Genomic DNA, 13,870 nt, shown 5'->3' with positions numbered 1-13,870 from the left:
AAGAGCATTTGCTGGCCTAGTCACTGGTTTCTGGCAGTAGATGGTGCCAGGGGCGGAGTGGGGGGGTGTCTCTGAGTAAGTCTCAGGGGCCGGGCTGTGTGCAAGCCTCCCTGCGTCCCCCTTATGGTTTGTGATTTCTCCTTCCACAGGGCGGCTTTGGCCGAAGGGGACCCGCGGGAGCTAAGGTGAGCGCCCCGGCTGGCTGGAGCATCTGGGGTCACGCAGGAGGCTGCTAGGTGCAGTCCAGCCAGGACAGGGATACCATTCCCAGGCCTCACAGCTTGGGTCAACAGCCCTGACTTAGCCCCTTCTGCAGGGCCTTGAGAAATGACGCCCTGGGGCAGAAGGAAGGGAGGTGACGGGCAGGTGGTGTCCGGGTGTCTTTCCTCTGTGTGTGGGTGTCTTTCCTCTGTGTGGTGCCCGCTAGCGGGGCCTCTGGCCAGGATAGGATGGGTGTGGGTGGGCCGTTGCCTTTCCCAGAGCTGTGCAGAGGCGTAGGGAGGCGCAGTGAGCTTCAGCTGCCCGTGGCTCCACCTGGGACCCTGGAAAGCTGTGTTTCTGACTGTGGGACGGAGGGGAGCCTGCACCTAAGCATCCTCACTCCTCCTGCGTCTTCTCTCGTCTCCAAGGGCAACAGAGGCGGTGCTGGCCAGGTGGGCTTCCCGGGAGAGCAGGGGACCAGAGGTGCACAGGTCAGTACCCCTGTGCCACTGGGGCCTTGGGACACTTTCCCAGATTTCCTGGAAGTGTTTTCTTAATTGGGCGATGTTCACAACATAAAATTAGCCATTTTAACCTGAGTGGTTTGGTGTGCGTGGCACACTCACAGTGCTACTCAGTAATTCAAAAACACTTTTATTAGCTGCTTAGGTGACACTGACCCATTACACAGTGGTCCCTACTGTCCTTGTCCCAAGACCCTGGTCACCACTCACTTTTCTGTCTTGATGGATTTGCCTATTCTGGGTATCTTATCTAAATTAATCATTAATAGGTGGCTGTTTGTGTTTAACTGCCTTTGCCTAGGATAATACTTTTGAGGCTCAGCCACATTGCAGCTTAAATCAGAATTTCATTCCTCTTGTTGGTTGCATAATATTCCGCCGTGTGGATACAGCACTGTTTATCCACTCACTGGTTGCTGGGCTTCGGGGTCATTTCCCCCTGTTGGTCCCTGAGAAGAGATGTCACTCGGGGACGCCTCATAAGAAGCAGCTCCACGGCACTTACCACCGACCTTTCACTCTGCAGGGTCCCCCCGGCCCCATCGGACCTCCGGGCCAGGTTGGGGAGCAAGGCATCCCTGGACCCCGGGTAAGTCCCCTCACCTGACCCCTTAGCTGAGCTCGCAGCATGGAGCCCAGCAGGTGGAGACTTCCAGGGTGACCTGCCCCTCAGTCCCACCCTCTGGCAACTCAGGCCTCCCACAGACCCCAAGGTAGTGAGGGCCCCATTTCTTGCGCTCCAATGGCTTCTAGGTCCCCAAAGTAACCTCTGCCCCAGGTGTCAGCAAAGGCAGTGTGAGCCCCATCCCAGAAGCCATAGGAGAGGCCTGTCCAGCATCTAACTACACCTACCAAACCTCAGAGATTGTGTCTCCTAGCATGTTTCAGAGCTGAATGAGGACCCGCAAGCTGGCAGCCTGCTGGTCTGTTGGTACAAATACACCACAGCGGGCACGGGCTTTACAAAGGTGTGGTTTGCTTAGAAAGTCCTTCTCCAGCTGGACAGCTGGTGATAACTACCGCTAAAGTTTCTGCGGTTTATTTTTACATTCAACTTTTAGTTAACTAGGCATTTAAGGTGACTTGTGTGCAAAGCTGCTCAAGTAGTTACTCCAGTGCCCCAGGATATTAATTGATAGGTGCTTTGCCACCATCTGCTTTAGGGACCTTTCTGGGCTGTGTGGGCAGAGCCCCTTTGGACAGTGATGTATTCATCCCCCAGTAGGCATTTCTGGACCTGGACACATCTGCTGTTCACTCGGGGGTGTGGAACGGTAGGGGAAACAAAGTCACACGAAGCCAGGAATGTGTCATCTAGCAGGGAACCAGCATGTGTCCCTTAGCTGCAGCATGAGTGTGTGCAAATTGGCCCTGCGAGGTGATGCTAACATTTTAAGTCTGAAGAGACATTTCCAGTGCATTTATGTTGGAGTCTACAGCACTGGGCACTGTGCCCTCGGGAGGCTCTGGCCTCCGTGCAGGGCTGAGCTGGGGGCATCCAGAGGCCCTTTGGCTCGGGCAGATGAGCACTCAGTGACCCACTCCTCTCCTGTGCTGCAGGGAGCTGGAGGAACAGCTGGGGCTCCCGGAGAACGCGGCAGAACAGGGCCCTTCGGAAGGAAGGTTTGTCTGGACAGGGGAGGAGCTCTTCCGAGGACGGGACCCTTCCGTATCGTTTGTCATTCTGTCCATTAACTTAGTCTGCATCTCCCGTCTCCGAGCTGCTGGTCGTTCCTGCTCCAGCCTCCCAGGGACAGCACCCTGCCAGGGAGTGGTGCTGGGCTGGTCTCTCCTTTCAGACCTGCTGCCTGGTGGGTTACCGGGTAGCTCTTGCCGTGGTGCGGCCAGCACACAGGGCTGTGTCCTCGGAGTGCAGAGCAGCCTGGCAGCACCTCATGCACTGCAGTGTCACAGGGACCACACAGTCTTTAAATCTGGGCACTGCACATGGCAGCTCTGCAGATGGGAGCTGGGTCAGCTCACAGACCCGCACTCCGCTGCTGGGGACAGCAGCGAGCCTGGGATGGGCAGCCGAGAGCCTGCTGTCTTCAGCCTTACCATTCACTGCCAGTCTGAAAAGACAGCAGATACATGTGTCTGTGTGACCCCAGCCGGTCTCCCAGCCTCGGGGTGCTGGGTTCCACCTTTCCGGCTGCTTCTCCCTCAGTCCCTGTCTCTTCCCCGGCAGCCTGTCCCTGGGCCTAGGCATGAATGTTGTACTTAAAAACTATGCGTGTGTATTCGTTCAAATCCACACATGACAACTGTGTTTGTGAGACCTGGTGTGGAGAACTAGTGCGGGCACATCATGCATAACTCTCGGGCCAGGGTGGTTAGCGTTTCTTTGTGCTGGGAGCCTGTGCACGCTTCTCCTGGAGTTAGTCGGAGACGTAGAATGAGCTGCTGTAAACTGCACCACCGTGTGCCATGCTGCTGAACACCAGCGCACTAGCCGCTTCTTTCTGCGAGTTTCGGTCCCCACCACCCATCTCTCTTCTTCCCACACCCACCCTTCCCGGCCTCTGCGACTGCCATCCACTCCCTGCTTCCCCGACAGCCATTCCCTTAGCTTGCACAGGGCAGCAGCAACGCTCGGTCTTTGCACTCTGTGCCTGGCTTATTTCAATTGAGCAAGATCCTTCCTTCATCCAATCTGGCGTGGTGAAGTGTGTGCCCAGCAGCCCTCGGAGCCTGCTCTGCAGCAGCATCGGGGCCTGGGCTCATGGTCTCCCCTTGTTTCTTGTGTCTAGGGTGAGCCTGGAGAGCCAGGACCCAAGGGAGGACTGGGGAACCGTGGCACTCTCGGGGAGACGGTAAGGTGCCAGCGCCCGCCCAGAGACTGTGCAGAAAGGGGCAGGAAGAGGCAGGTGCTTGAGGGATGCTTCTTGTGGTATCAGGGACAGGTGGAAAGGAGTGGCACCTGCTCCTACAGTGCCTCCCGAATGAGCCCTACTGCGTAGGTGGGGATGCAGGGGAGACTGTTTCCTTTTAGGACCTGCACTTGATTCCAGGGAGCTTTGCTACAAGGAAGTAAATGTCCTGGACTTAAGACTGAATTGGGGATTTTATTTTATTTTATTTTGTTTTTTTGAGACAGGGTCTAGCTATGTAGCTCAGGCTGGCCTGGAACTCATGGCGACCCTCCTGTCTCAGCCTCCTGAGTGACAGATTACAGGAGTGTGCCACTAGGCCTGGCTGGAATTGGGTTAGATGAGGTCTCAGTCCAGATGGAAACAACTTCGTTTGAATGAGACATCCTAAGGGTAGAGAGTATTACTCCAATAACTCATTTTTGAAAATGCTGTTTAAAAACACTCCGAATACTCACAATAATTTTGTAAAATACGTTTCTATATAAGAAAAAGCAACCTACAGGCCACTGGGAATTCTTCTAAAATGAGTCCCTATCCCACGACAACTCCCTAATTGGGACTCTTCCTCAAACTTTAAAGTATTTTCTCTTTTCTTGTATTCAGCTATAGGAAATTTTAAAAAATTGATTTGCATTAGAGAGGAAGAGGCTCAGGGAGAGGGGAGAAAGCCCCATGCCCAGGCCACTCCAGAGGGTAGGAGGGGTTGGACTCTGTCGGTGTTCTTGGGTAGACTCACGGACGTTAGAGTTGAGGAGGCCTACAAGATTCCTTCCAACTCTCAGGTCCCCAGGTTCGATGCGATTTTTATTCTGCATCCAGCAGCGTCTTTACATTTGCAGTTCTTTAGACTGCTGTGGCTCTTGTAGAACACATATGGTTCTTCGTATGTGCAGCCCCCAGCCAAGCTGCTGAAGGCATTGTTTGCACCCCCACCTGCAGACACAGCCCTGTCTACCTACGGGGGACGGGGTGGCTGGGAGATGCTCTGGTCCCTGGGTCTCGCTTGGACCATTTCTGGGACTCGAGGGCTGTCTGCTCCGGACAGCAGTGGGGCAGGCATTGAGGCGGAGGTGCGTGCACACGGTGACCACGGTCTTGTTCTCATCCCTCTCTTAGGGAGATGACGGGCGAGATGGAGTAGGCAGCGAAGGTCACAGAGGCAAAAAAGTACGTAGCGGCCCAGACTCTCCTGTTGCCAGGTGGCTCCCAAGACATCTTCTATGTCTCTCATTTTTCGAGAATGATTTCTTTAAATATTATTATATTTTAGGGATAGTGTTGATAATTCTATGGAGGTTGTTTCTTTGTAAGTCATTTTATTTTAGATGATTTTAAGTTGGCACCCAAACTGTGTCATTTGTATCTATCTTTTACAGGGAGAAAGAGGATTCCCGGGCTACCCAGGACCGAAGGTAAACATTCCCGGGGCGGTGGAGCATCACCACGTGTTTGGAGAGCTTGCTGGGCCTGTAACTGGACATTAGGTGTCTTTTCTCTGGGCCAATGGAGACCCCCCTTTTCAGAGGCTCCCTCTGTCAGACGGAGGTGACAGTCCTCACCTGTCAGGATGCTCATGAGGTTTAAATGGGGCAAAGCTACAAAAAAATAAAAGACCTTTGCAAGCTGTAAAATGCTGCCGTGTATGCGGCACTGACATTGATTAAATAAATGCCAGCCATAGGCAAATTGCTCCCCTGCACTGGCAACCTGGAGCAGCAACTCTGGGGACCTCCAGCTTCCCTGGCTGACGCCCACTGGGGCCCTGGCGAGGCCTCCCCTGGACCTTCTATTTGGAGTTCACCTGCCACCCCTTGGCTGTCTTTGCAGGGTATGCCTGGTGAGCCTGGAATGGACGGAGCACCGGGACCCAAAGGCGTCAGAGGGCGAAGGGTAAGGCCACCTGTGTGTGACGGCAGGTTGGGTAGGGATGACTGCCGAGCCCTGGGCGAAGAGCTGCCTTCATCTCTGGGCCAGTGACACACAGCCTAAGGGAAGGGTCCCGAGGCTTAGACGGGGTCCTCACAGTCTGCTGTGTCACGGACTGCAGTCTCTTCCTTCAGCCACACCACCTTGTGGGTCCCCAGAGCCCCTTCCAGTCTGACCCAGGAGTCACTAGTCCACGCATCACCCCACACGGCACAGGGGCACTCAGGCCTCAGCCCAGCTGCTGCTGGGAACCTGTGCCATCTGCTGGCTGATCCACCTGGACAGAGGGGCGAGGACTTCACGGGGTGTCAGGGGACAGGATGGCCATGAGCACTGGCATATGAGACTCCTCTTCCTTAGCTGCCTTTCCTTCTGGATTTCTCTTTGTAGTTCACTAGCAATCCCAAGGTTACCCTGACTCTTGATTAGCATATTGTGGTGTAGATAGAGGTAAATGAGGCTAACACCTATTTAAAGCTTGCAATACAGTTAAACAGTAATCGTCATTAGCCTGCAAGTGGGACTAGTGAAGACAGTCAAGCTAGGTCCTTTGCTACTCAGGATCTGATTCGTCCCCAGGGGCCCATTCCCTTGGGCATTCATGGTCAACCTAGTTAGGGTTGGGGGGTGAGTGTCCATCTTACCTTAACCTGCTGCAGTACACAACCGAGGGAGATTTGCATCCGTGTCCCTACTTTTGAATTTCGGAGAAAAGTGAGCTCCTTTGCAGTCAGAGATTGCTCATGGAGGTAGGGAGTGCTGGACGGATCCCTCCTTGCTGCCTGCAGGACTGAGCGACTTCCTTGTTTTGCCACAACCCAGCAACCTTTGTTTTGCCCCCTCCAGGGAAATTCAGGACCTCCTGGGACAGGAGGACAGAAGGGAGACCCCGGCTTCCCTGGGCCATCCGTAAGTGTCCCTCCAGGTCTGATCAAGTCACTGGGGATGGTGGGTGAGGGGCCGGGTGCTTTGCAGGTGGTCCTTGGAAACCCCGGCCCACACAAAGCTGGGGTGCATCTTCGTTGCCTTTCTCTCTCTCTCTCTCTCTCTCTCTCTCTCTCTCTCTCTCTCTCTCTCTCCCCCCACTTCCCCTCTGATATCACAATGGGGAAAAGACTTTTTGAGTCATGGAGTAACGAAAGGCTTTTGAAAAATGCCTCAAGGGGCTGGGGACGTCCTCAGTGGCAGAGTGTGTACTGACTGGCTGCAAGGCCCTGGTTTGCTCCCAGTGCCATAGACAGATGACACAAATGTTTCATGTGATGCTCGGCGGTTTGGGGAATATTTAATTCACCTTTAGAGCTTCCTGGTAGAGTTTTGTGTAGAGGAGAAACTAGAGAGACGAGACCTCAGTACCGCTTGCTTGCAGCTCGTAGAAGAATACTTGTCTGCTGCGGGTGGGGACCTGCCTCCTTGGGTCTGTAAAACCTCCAAGTTGCTACTGATTCCCGAGACTCACTGCCCTGGCTTCTGCCAGCCTGGTGGATCTTTACTGTCCACCTCTTCGTTTCCTTGTTTGGCTGTTTCCACGCTGGAAGGCATGAGGCTCACAGGGGAAGGGCAGGTGACTCTGGAGCTGGACAATCACTCCAGAGGAAGAGTAGGGGGTGCCTTTGGCTGGATGGGGAGAAGGCTGAGACAGGGGTGTGATTGCTGCCTCAGGTGAGGGAGACCAGGCAGGCAGTGCAGGAAGATGAACACAGAGAGGGGTTGCTTTCTACACAGGGATGATGGAAGAGGACATGTGGGGGTCCCTCACTGTGGCTTCCGGGGGACAGCACGTGTGGGACAGGCACCCTCCCCTTGGGAGAAGCAGGTCAAGCTCAAGAGCTGGTGTGTGATTTACAATGCACGCTTCTGGGAGGCCGAAGCAGGAAGATCACAAGTTGCAGCCCAGCCTGGGCAGTTCAGTGCTGTTGTGAGACCCTGACTCAGCATCAAAACTAAGAAGGGCTGGGCTATGGCTCAGTGTGAAGGCCCTGGGCTCAGTCCCCACAGCACTCCCATTGTACAGGCTGTGGTGATGGAGTTATCCACAGCCCGCTTTGCTTCCGCCTTGTTTCTGCGGCCCAGCACCGTTCTGTTCGGGGCCGTGTCACATGCCTTCTGCCACCTGCTTCTCAGCCTTTTCCTGTTGGTTTTCCAGGGTCACAAGGGCATCCGCGGTGACTCCATCGATGTAAGTTGCATGTGTCCCAAGCAGCCCGTTGTCTTGTCGGCCCTGCGTGTGCTGTCCTCACATGCTCTTCCGTTTCCTTTTAAAGCAATGTGCCCTTATCCAAAGCATCAAGGACAAATGCCGTAAGTACCTGGCGTCTGCTGCCCGGTCACGTGACATTCTCACACTTGACGTCTGCACGTGAGGACAGGCCTCTCACCCTTTCTTCTCTGTTTCCTTTGCAGCTTGCTGCTATGGTAAGTTGATCTCTGTGGGTTGGCTCTGCCCTCAGGAAAGAAAGGTCCTTCTCTGGAGTGAGGCTGTCCTTTGTCCCCTTCCCGCAGGGCCCCTGGAGTGCCCCGTCTTCCCCACGGAGCTGGCCTTCGCCCTGGACACGTCTGAGGGCGTCACCCAAGATGCCTTTAGCCTCATGCGAGACGTTGTCTTGAGCCTTGTGGGCGACTTGGCCATTGCCGAGAGCAACTGCCCGAGGGGGGCCCGTGTGGCCGTGGTCACCTACAACAACGAGGTGACCACGGAGATCCGGTTTTCGGACTCCAGGAAGAAGTCAGCCCTGCTGGACAGCATTAAGAACCTTCAGGTGGCCCTGACTTCCAAGCAGCAGAGTCTGGAGACTGCCATGTCCTTTGTGGCCAGAAACACGTTTAAGCGTGTGCGGAACGGGTTCCTGATGAGGAAGGTGGCCGTTTTCTTCAGCAACAGGCCCACGAGGGCAACCCCACAGCTGCGCCAGGCGGTGCTCAAGCTGTGGGATGCGGGCATCACACCTCTGTTCCTCACCAGCCAGGAGGACCGGCAGCTCGTCAACGCCTTGCAGGTGCAGGTTCTGTGCGCTGCCGCCTGTCCTGCCCCTCCTGTCTCTCAGGAGGAAGGGTTCTCAGGCATCCACACTCTCCCTGGTGCACTCATGTCCCCAGCTTCTCAAAGGCTCCCATGAGGCCAAGCTGGCCAGGCCTTCTCTCGACCTTCTCTCTTCCCCATGGCTGCCGCACTGGGTCAGGATCCGAGTGCCTGAAACTTCCGCCCTCTGGTTCCCAGCTCTTCCGGTTAGCGATGCTCTTGCAGGGGCTGCAAATCCAGACGTTGGTGTTGCTTGCTGCTCTGCTCTGAGGTGGGGACCTGGAAGGTGGGAAGTTCGGGCTCCTCTCCAGGTGGCCCCATGAGCTGTGTGTGACCTGTCCTGGGGATGTGCTTCCTGTGACAGGTCCCTGAGCTTTGCCTCTAGCCTCACCTTATGGGTGAGAAGACCATGACCTCAGTGGGGAGTCACGTGAGGAGGCGCCCTGGGCCCCCCACTCTGATGTCCATCCCACTCTGTCCTACCTGCCCTGGAGGAGAATCTCCTCTCAGGAAGCCCCCAGACCCCAAAGGTGCACCTCTGCACAGACCTCTCCTTGGCTGGTGACGTTGGGCTTGCCGGGTGGGAGCCCCAGCTCGGAGGGTGCTTGGGGCACCTGCCCACCTGCCCTGTTGGAGCCACAGAGCTCAGCACCACCTTTGTGGGCTTCTCTCGGTTGGGCCAGGCTGGCCGGGATGCTCCCTAAGTCTTTCCTTCCAAACTGGGCTTTCTGTGGTTTCCTCACTGCTGGGTCTTCAGAAGGCAGATGGGCCACTGTCACTGTTGCTTCTACCAAGCCGAAGGCAAGGCAAGGGACAGGAGCCTGGGCTTGGGAGCCCAACTTTAAACTTAGGCCATGCACGGTGTGCTCCCATGCAGGGCCCCGTTGGGCGCTGTCCTGTGAGGGCTGAGAGACAGGAGGCAGGCATCATTTTGAGTGGGCTCTCTCCTCCTCCTCTCGCCACACGAGTGGTGACTGAGGGGCCCTTTCCTCACCTGCACGGTCACAGTCTAGACCCGAGTGGGGAGTGGCTGCTTTACTGCTGAAGAGGGCCGTCGTGTCTACATTCCCACTTGCTGCCGGAGGACACGCAGGTGTTTTACAAATGCCAGCTAGTCTCAGCCCATGGGAAGCAGTTGTCATCTGCATTTTACAGCCAAGAAAGTGGGAGCCTAGACAGGTTAAATCACTGTGCATCAGGCCCAGCAGCAAGCATGGGATTTGAACCAGCTTAGAACAAAACCTGGTTTCCTCCTGCCACCCGAGCCTCCCCCTCCATCCACAGCCAGAGGTGCCAGGCTGGGCTTGCTCCAAGGCCCTGTGCTCAGCAATCCCTTCCCGTGCCACCTCCCAGTGTGTCCTTTTGTTTACCCCAGATCAACAACACTGCCGTGGGCCACGTGCTTGTCCTGCCCACGAGAAGGGACCTCACGGACTTCCTGAAGAACGTCCTCACGTGCCACGTGTGCCTGGGTGAGGTCTGCTGGGAGGGGTGGGGGCGTCTGTCCAGCTGCAGCCACCAAGTGTGAGCTCTCCAGAGGGATGTTGGAGGCGAGAATTATGATCTGTCTGTTTAGAGCAGATCCCCAAAACAGAGGTTCCCCTCTGATGGGAGACAGCTCGTTTTCCAGGCAGCAAGGGAGAAGGGTCGAGAATGAGGAAGTTCGGTTTGGGTGACTTTTTAGAGCATACTTCTTCCGAAAGTGGCAAAGAACTCAGTCTTTCCTTCTTTATTTTCCAGAAGTTTTATTGATGGATTGATTGGAATGGGAGACTGAACCCAGGGCCTTCACACTGAGCTACGTCCCCAGCCCTTTTAAAAATTCATTTTTATTTCTTTATTTAAATTTTTGTCAGTACGTGTTTGCAGTACATAATGGTTACATTCATCACGGGGAGCTGGTGCGTGCACAGAACACACCTCAGTTCTTTTTACATCCCTTCCCCTTCTCTCTGTCTCCTGGCCCCTCCCCATTTGCAAAAGATCTGTCTCACTGTTTCCTATTGGCTGTCTTTTATTTTGCTCTTCATTTATATTTTGGGTTTCTCAAGTGAGAGAAACCATGCAATATTTAAACTTATGTGTGTGATTTATTTCACTTAACATCATGGTCTTAATTTTTAAATTTTGTGACAGTATCTCACTAACTCAATAAGTTGCCCAGGCAGGGTTCAAATTTGCAGTTTTCCTGCTTCAGCCTCCTTGACAACCTCCTCAGCAAGGGTTACAGGCACACACTGTCACACTCAGCTTCCTTTTACATTTTTAAATGCCAGTTTCACGGTGTGGTGCAAAGCTTTTAGTTTCCTGATTTGTTTCATCCAGGGAGTATCGGGTGATGAAAACCAAACTCTGGCCATGTCTACAGTCATGAGATATAAATAGGTTTCTCTCTTCCGTGGCTGATTTAATCTCCCAGACACTCGCCAGGTTCGTGTCCTGCAGACACAGAGTAACAGGGCTGCCCTGCTTCCTTCTAGACATCTGCAACATCCAACCGTCCTGCGGGTTTGGCAGCTGGCGGCCTTCCTTCCGGGACAGGAGAGCCGCAGGCAGCGATGCGGACCTGGACCTGGTGTTCCTCCTGGACAGCGAGGAGACAACCAGCCTGTTCCAGTTCAACGAGATGAAGAAGTACATTGGCTACGTGGTCAGGCAGCTGGAGCTGAGCCCCGACCCCGGGGCCTCCCAGCACTTGAGCAGGGTGGCTGTGGTGCAGCACGCACCCTACGAGTCCCTGGGCAACGCCAGCGCGCCGCCCGTGAGGGTGGGGCTGTCACTGACGGACTTCGGCTCCAAGGAGAGGCTGCTGGAGTTCTTGGGCCGTGGAGTGGTGCAGCTGCAGGGAGGCAGGGCCCTGGGCCGTGCCGTCGAATACACCGTCCAGCACGTGTTCGAGAGCGCGCCCAACCCGCGGGACCTGAAGGTCCTGGTGCTGATGCTGACCGGGGAGGTGCCGGAGCAGGAGCTGGAGGAGGCCCGCAGAGCCGTCCTGCAGGCCAAGTGCAGGGGCTACTTCTTTGTGGTCCTGGGCATTGGCCGGAAGGTGAACGTCAAGGAGGTGTACGGCTTCGCCAGTGAACCCAACGACGTCTTCTTCAAACTCATGGATAAGTCGAGCGAGCTCAACGAGGAGCCGCTGATGCGCTTTGGGAGGCTTTTGCCGTCCTTCGTTGGCAGTGAGTCCATGTCGTGCACATCACTTAGGAGGTGGCGTCGCTGGGGGTACACAGATGATATCCATATCCTTGTTCACTCATTTGTTACCCCAAATCTGGCTGGGCACTGCCTAGCCACACAGCATTGTGGGTATGTCATGGGGATCACGATGGCCTGGGCTGAGCTCCTGCCCCATGCTGGACCCTTGGGGTCTCTGCTGACGGGGACCCTCCTGGCAGCCAATCCACATTCCTCTCCCAAACTCACCCCAGCTCCCGCCTGGACACCACATGCAGACCACATGTGGCTGGGGAGGTGCAGGCTTCACCTTCCCCAGGGCATGGGCAGCCCAGGGCGTCAGCACAGGCAGTGGACTGAGCAGCGGGGAGGATGATAAAGCAGCAGCCAGCGTTTCCCGCTGGATACGTACAGGTCAAGGGAAGGCTGAGGGCCCTGAACACAGCCTTCATGTTCATGAAGGTCCCCAGAAGATTTAGGGGAGCAAATGTGAGTTGTAGGTTTATCCAAAGGCACTGATCTGTCCTTGAAAGATGAAAAAGTGTTATACAACAAAGCACTGGGGAAAAACAAAACAAAACAAAATAAACAAAAAATTGGGGAAATATTCAGTGTAGCTGGATTATAGTTTGATGGTCGGAGTTTGGACCTTGTTAAACTTTCCACTTAGATTTTTTTCTATTTTCATCTTCTCTCATATCGAGTATTAATAATACTCATATACTCTCGTATCGAGTATGAGCCTTAACCTAATCACCCAAATATCAACAAACAGAACATGCTGACTTAAGGTGCTTTCTGCATTGAGTACCATCCAATTTAATATTTAAAATCACGGTACTTAGCTTGTCTGGAAAAATTAATTAATTTAACAAATATTTATGGGCTGAGTAAATATCACGTGGTCCATTTGACCCACGAGTGACTGATTTTAACTTCAGTATGATCCACGTGCAGCTAAAGCATTTGTTTCTCTGGTGCTCTCTAGGTGAGAATGCTTTTCACTTGTCCCCAGACGTAAAACAATGTGATTGGCTCCAAGGGGACCAACCAGCAAAGAATGGTGTGAAGTTTGGTCACAAACAAGTGTAAGTGATTATGATTATTGTCTCAAGAACAGTAGAGCAAGAGGGAAAGCAGAGTCCTCCAGCCAATCCCTGACATGTTAAGGATGAGGACTTTGCCATCTGGACAGTGGGATTTCCCTAGGTCATACCGGTCATTCTTAAAGAATCTGCTGTATCAGTTAGCTTTTGCTGCATAACAAACTACTCAAAACTTAGTGCTTAAAATAGAAACTCTTCATTTAGTTTGTAATTCTGTGGTTAGTAATTCCTGGCTGGGTTCTCCTGGTCTGTCTCAGCTTCCTTGTACAAAGGGCGATAAAAAAAAAAAAATACGGTGAATGTTTTAAATTCAAAAGTTTATTACAATAAAAGATTAATTGCCATGAATCCCCTCAAAATGCTCCTCCTTGCTTTGAACATATTTATCCCATTGCTCCTGCCCCACTGTTCAAAGCAGTTCTGGAGTTCTCTTTCCTGAGTGTCTTTATGAGGTATGATAAAAAATGCAGTGAACGCTGCTGCAGAGCGCCATCTAACAGAAAGGCAGGTTTGTAAAAACATCGCAGTGTGACTTTATCCACTTTATTTACTGGGTGTGATACTGTGGGACTTTTGGCTCTATCCTAAAGTCAAAAATGACCATGGAAGGTCAATGTTTTGAATCAGTTCAGGCTGAGAGCACATGAGAGGCAGCCATGAGAATACAACTAAAGACCCTCAGGAAAGAGGACTCCAGAGCTGCTGCAGACAGACAAGAGTGATGGAATTTGTATTGAAAGCAAGGGGAAGTATTTTGAGGGGGATTCATGGTAATGTGTCTCTTACTATAGTAACTCTTTTGTTTAAGCACATACCATAATTTTTGATCACATCGCGTATGTTAGTGGTCTGCTGTTGGCTGTGTGGACAGCTGGTTAGGGTGCCCTCAGCTGGGATGGTTCATCTTTGCTCCGTGTGTCTCTCGATCTCCAGTGGGCTGGCCGGGGCTTGTTCAAAGGTGACCCAGCAGGTCTCCACGAGAGACACAGGAATGTACAGGTCTCCTCAGACCTAGGCTAGACCTGGCCGGCTGCTACCTCCTGC

The 13,870-nt window shown here is 53.6% G+C and overlaps 1 protein-coding gene across 1 annotated transcript in view; it reads left to right on the top strand.

The window, feature by feature from the left end:
- The window catches only part of Col6a3 (collagen type VI alpha 3 chain), a 77,387-nt gene that overhangs the window by 52,695 nt on the left and 10,822 nt on the right, over nt 1-13,870 (top strand). The window contains exons 23-38 of the mRNA XM_013066965.3: nt 150-185; nt 630-692; nt 1,252-1,314; nt 2,286-2,348; nt 3,476-3,538; nt 4,715-4,765; nt 4,975-5,010; nt 5,426-5,488; nt 6,371-6,433; nt 7,671-7,703; nt 7,789-7,825; nt 7,928-7,939; nt 8,027-8,520; nt 9,919-10,015; nt 11,024-11,722; nt 12,709-12,808. Of these exons, the coding sequence (XP_012922419.2) occupies nt 150-185; nt 630-692; nt 1,252-1,314; nt 2,286-2,348; nt 3,476-3,538; nt 4,715-4,765; nt 4,975-5,010; nt 5,426-5,488; nt 6,371-6,433; nt 7,671-7,703; nt 7,789-7,825; nt 7,928-7,939; nt 8,027-8,520; nt 9,919-10,015; nt 11,024-11,722; nt 12,709-12,808 (1,973 nt within the window). The remainder of the gene's footprint in view (nt 1-149; nt 186-629; nt 693-1,251; nt 1,315-2,285; nt 2,349-3,475; nt 3,539-4,714; nt 4,766-4,974; nt 5,011-5,425; nt 5,489-6,370; nt 6,434-7,670; nt 7,704-7,788; nt 7,826-7,927; nt 7,940-8,026; nt 8,521-9,918; nt 10,016-11,023; nt 11,723-12,708; nt 12,809-13,870) is intronic.

The sequence above is a fragment of the Heterocephalus glaber genome, unplaced genomic scaffold, assembly GCF_053883595.1.
Source record: "Heterocephalus glaber isolate CG9 unplaced genomic scaffold, H.glaber_assembly_v1.0 deba00001004, whole genome shotgun sequence".
Taxonomy (NCBI): domain Eukaryota; kingdom Metazoa; phylum Chordata; class Mammalia; order Rodentia; family Bathyergidae; genus Heterocephalus; species Heterocephalus glaber.
The sequence above is the reverse complement of the archived record's forward strand: the minus strand, read 5'-3'. Positions and strand labels throughout refer to the sequence as shown.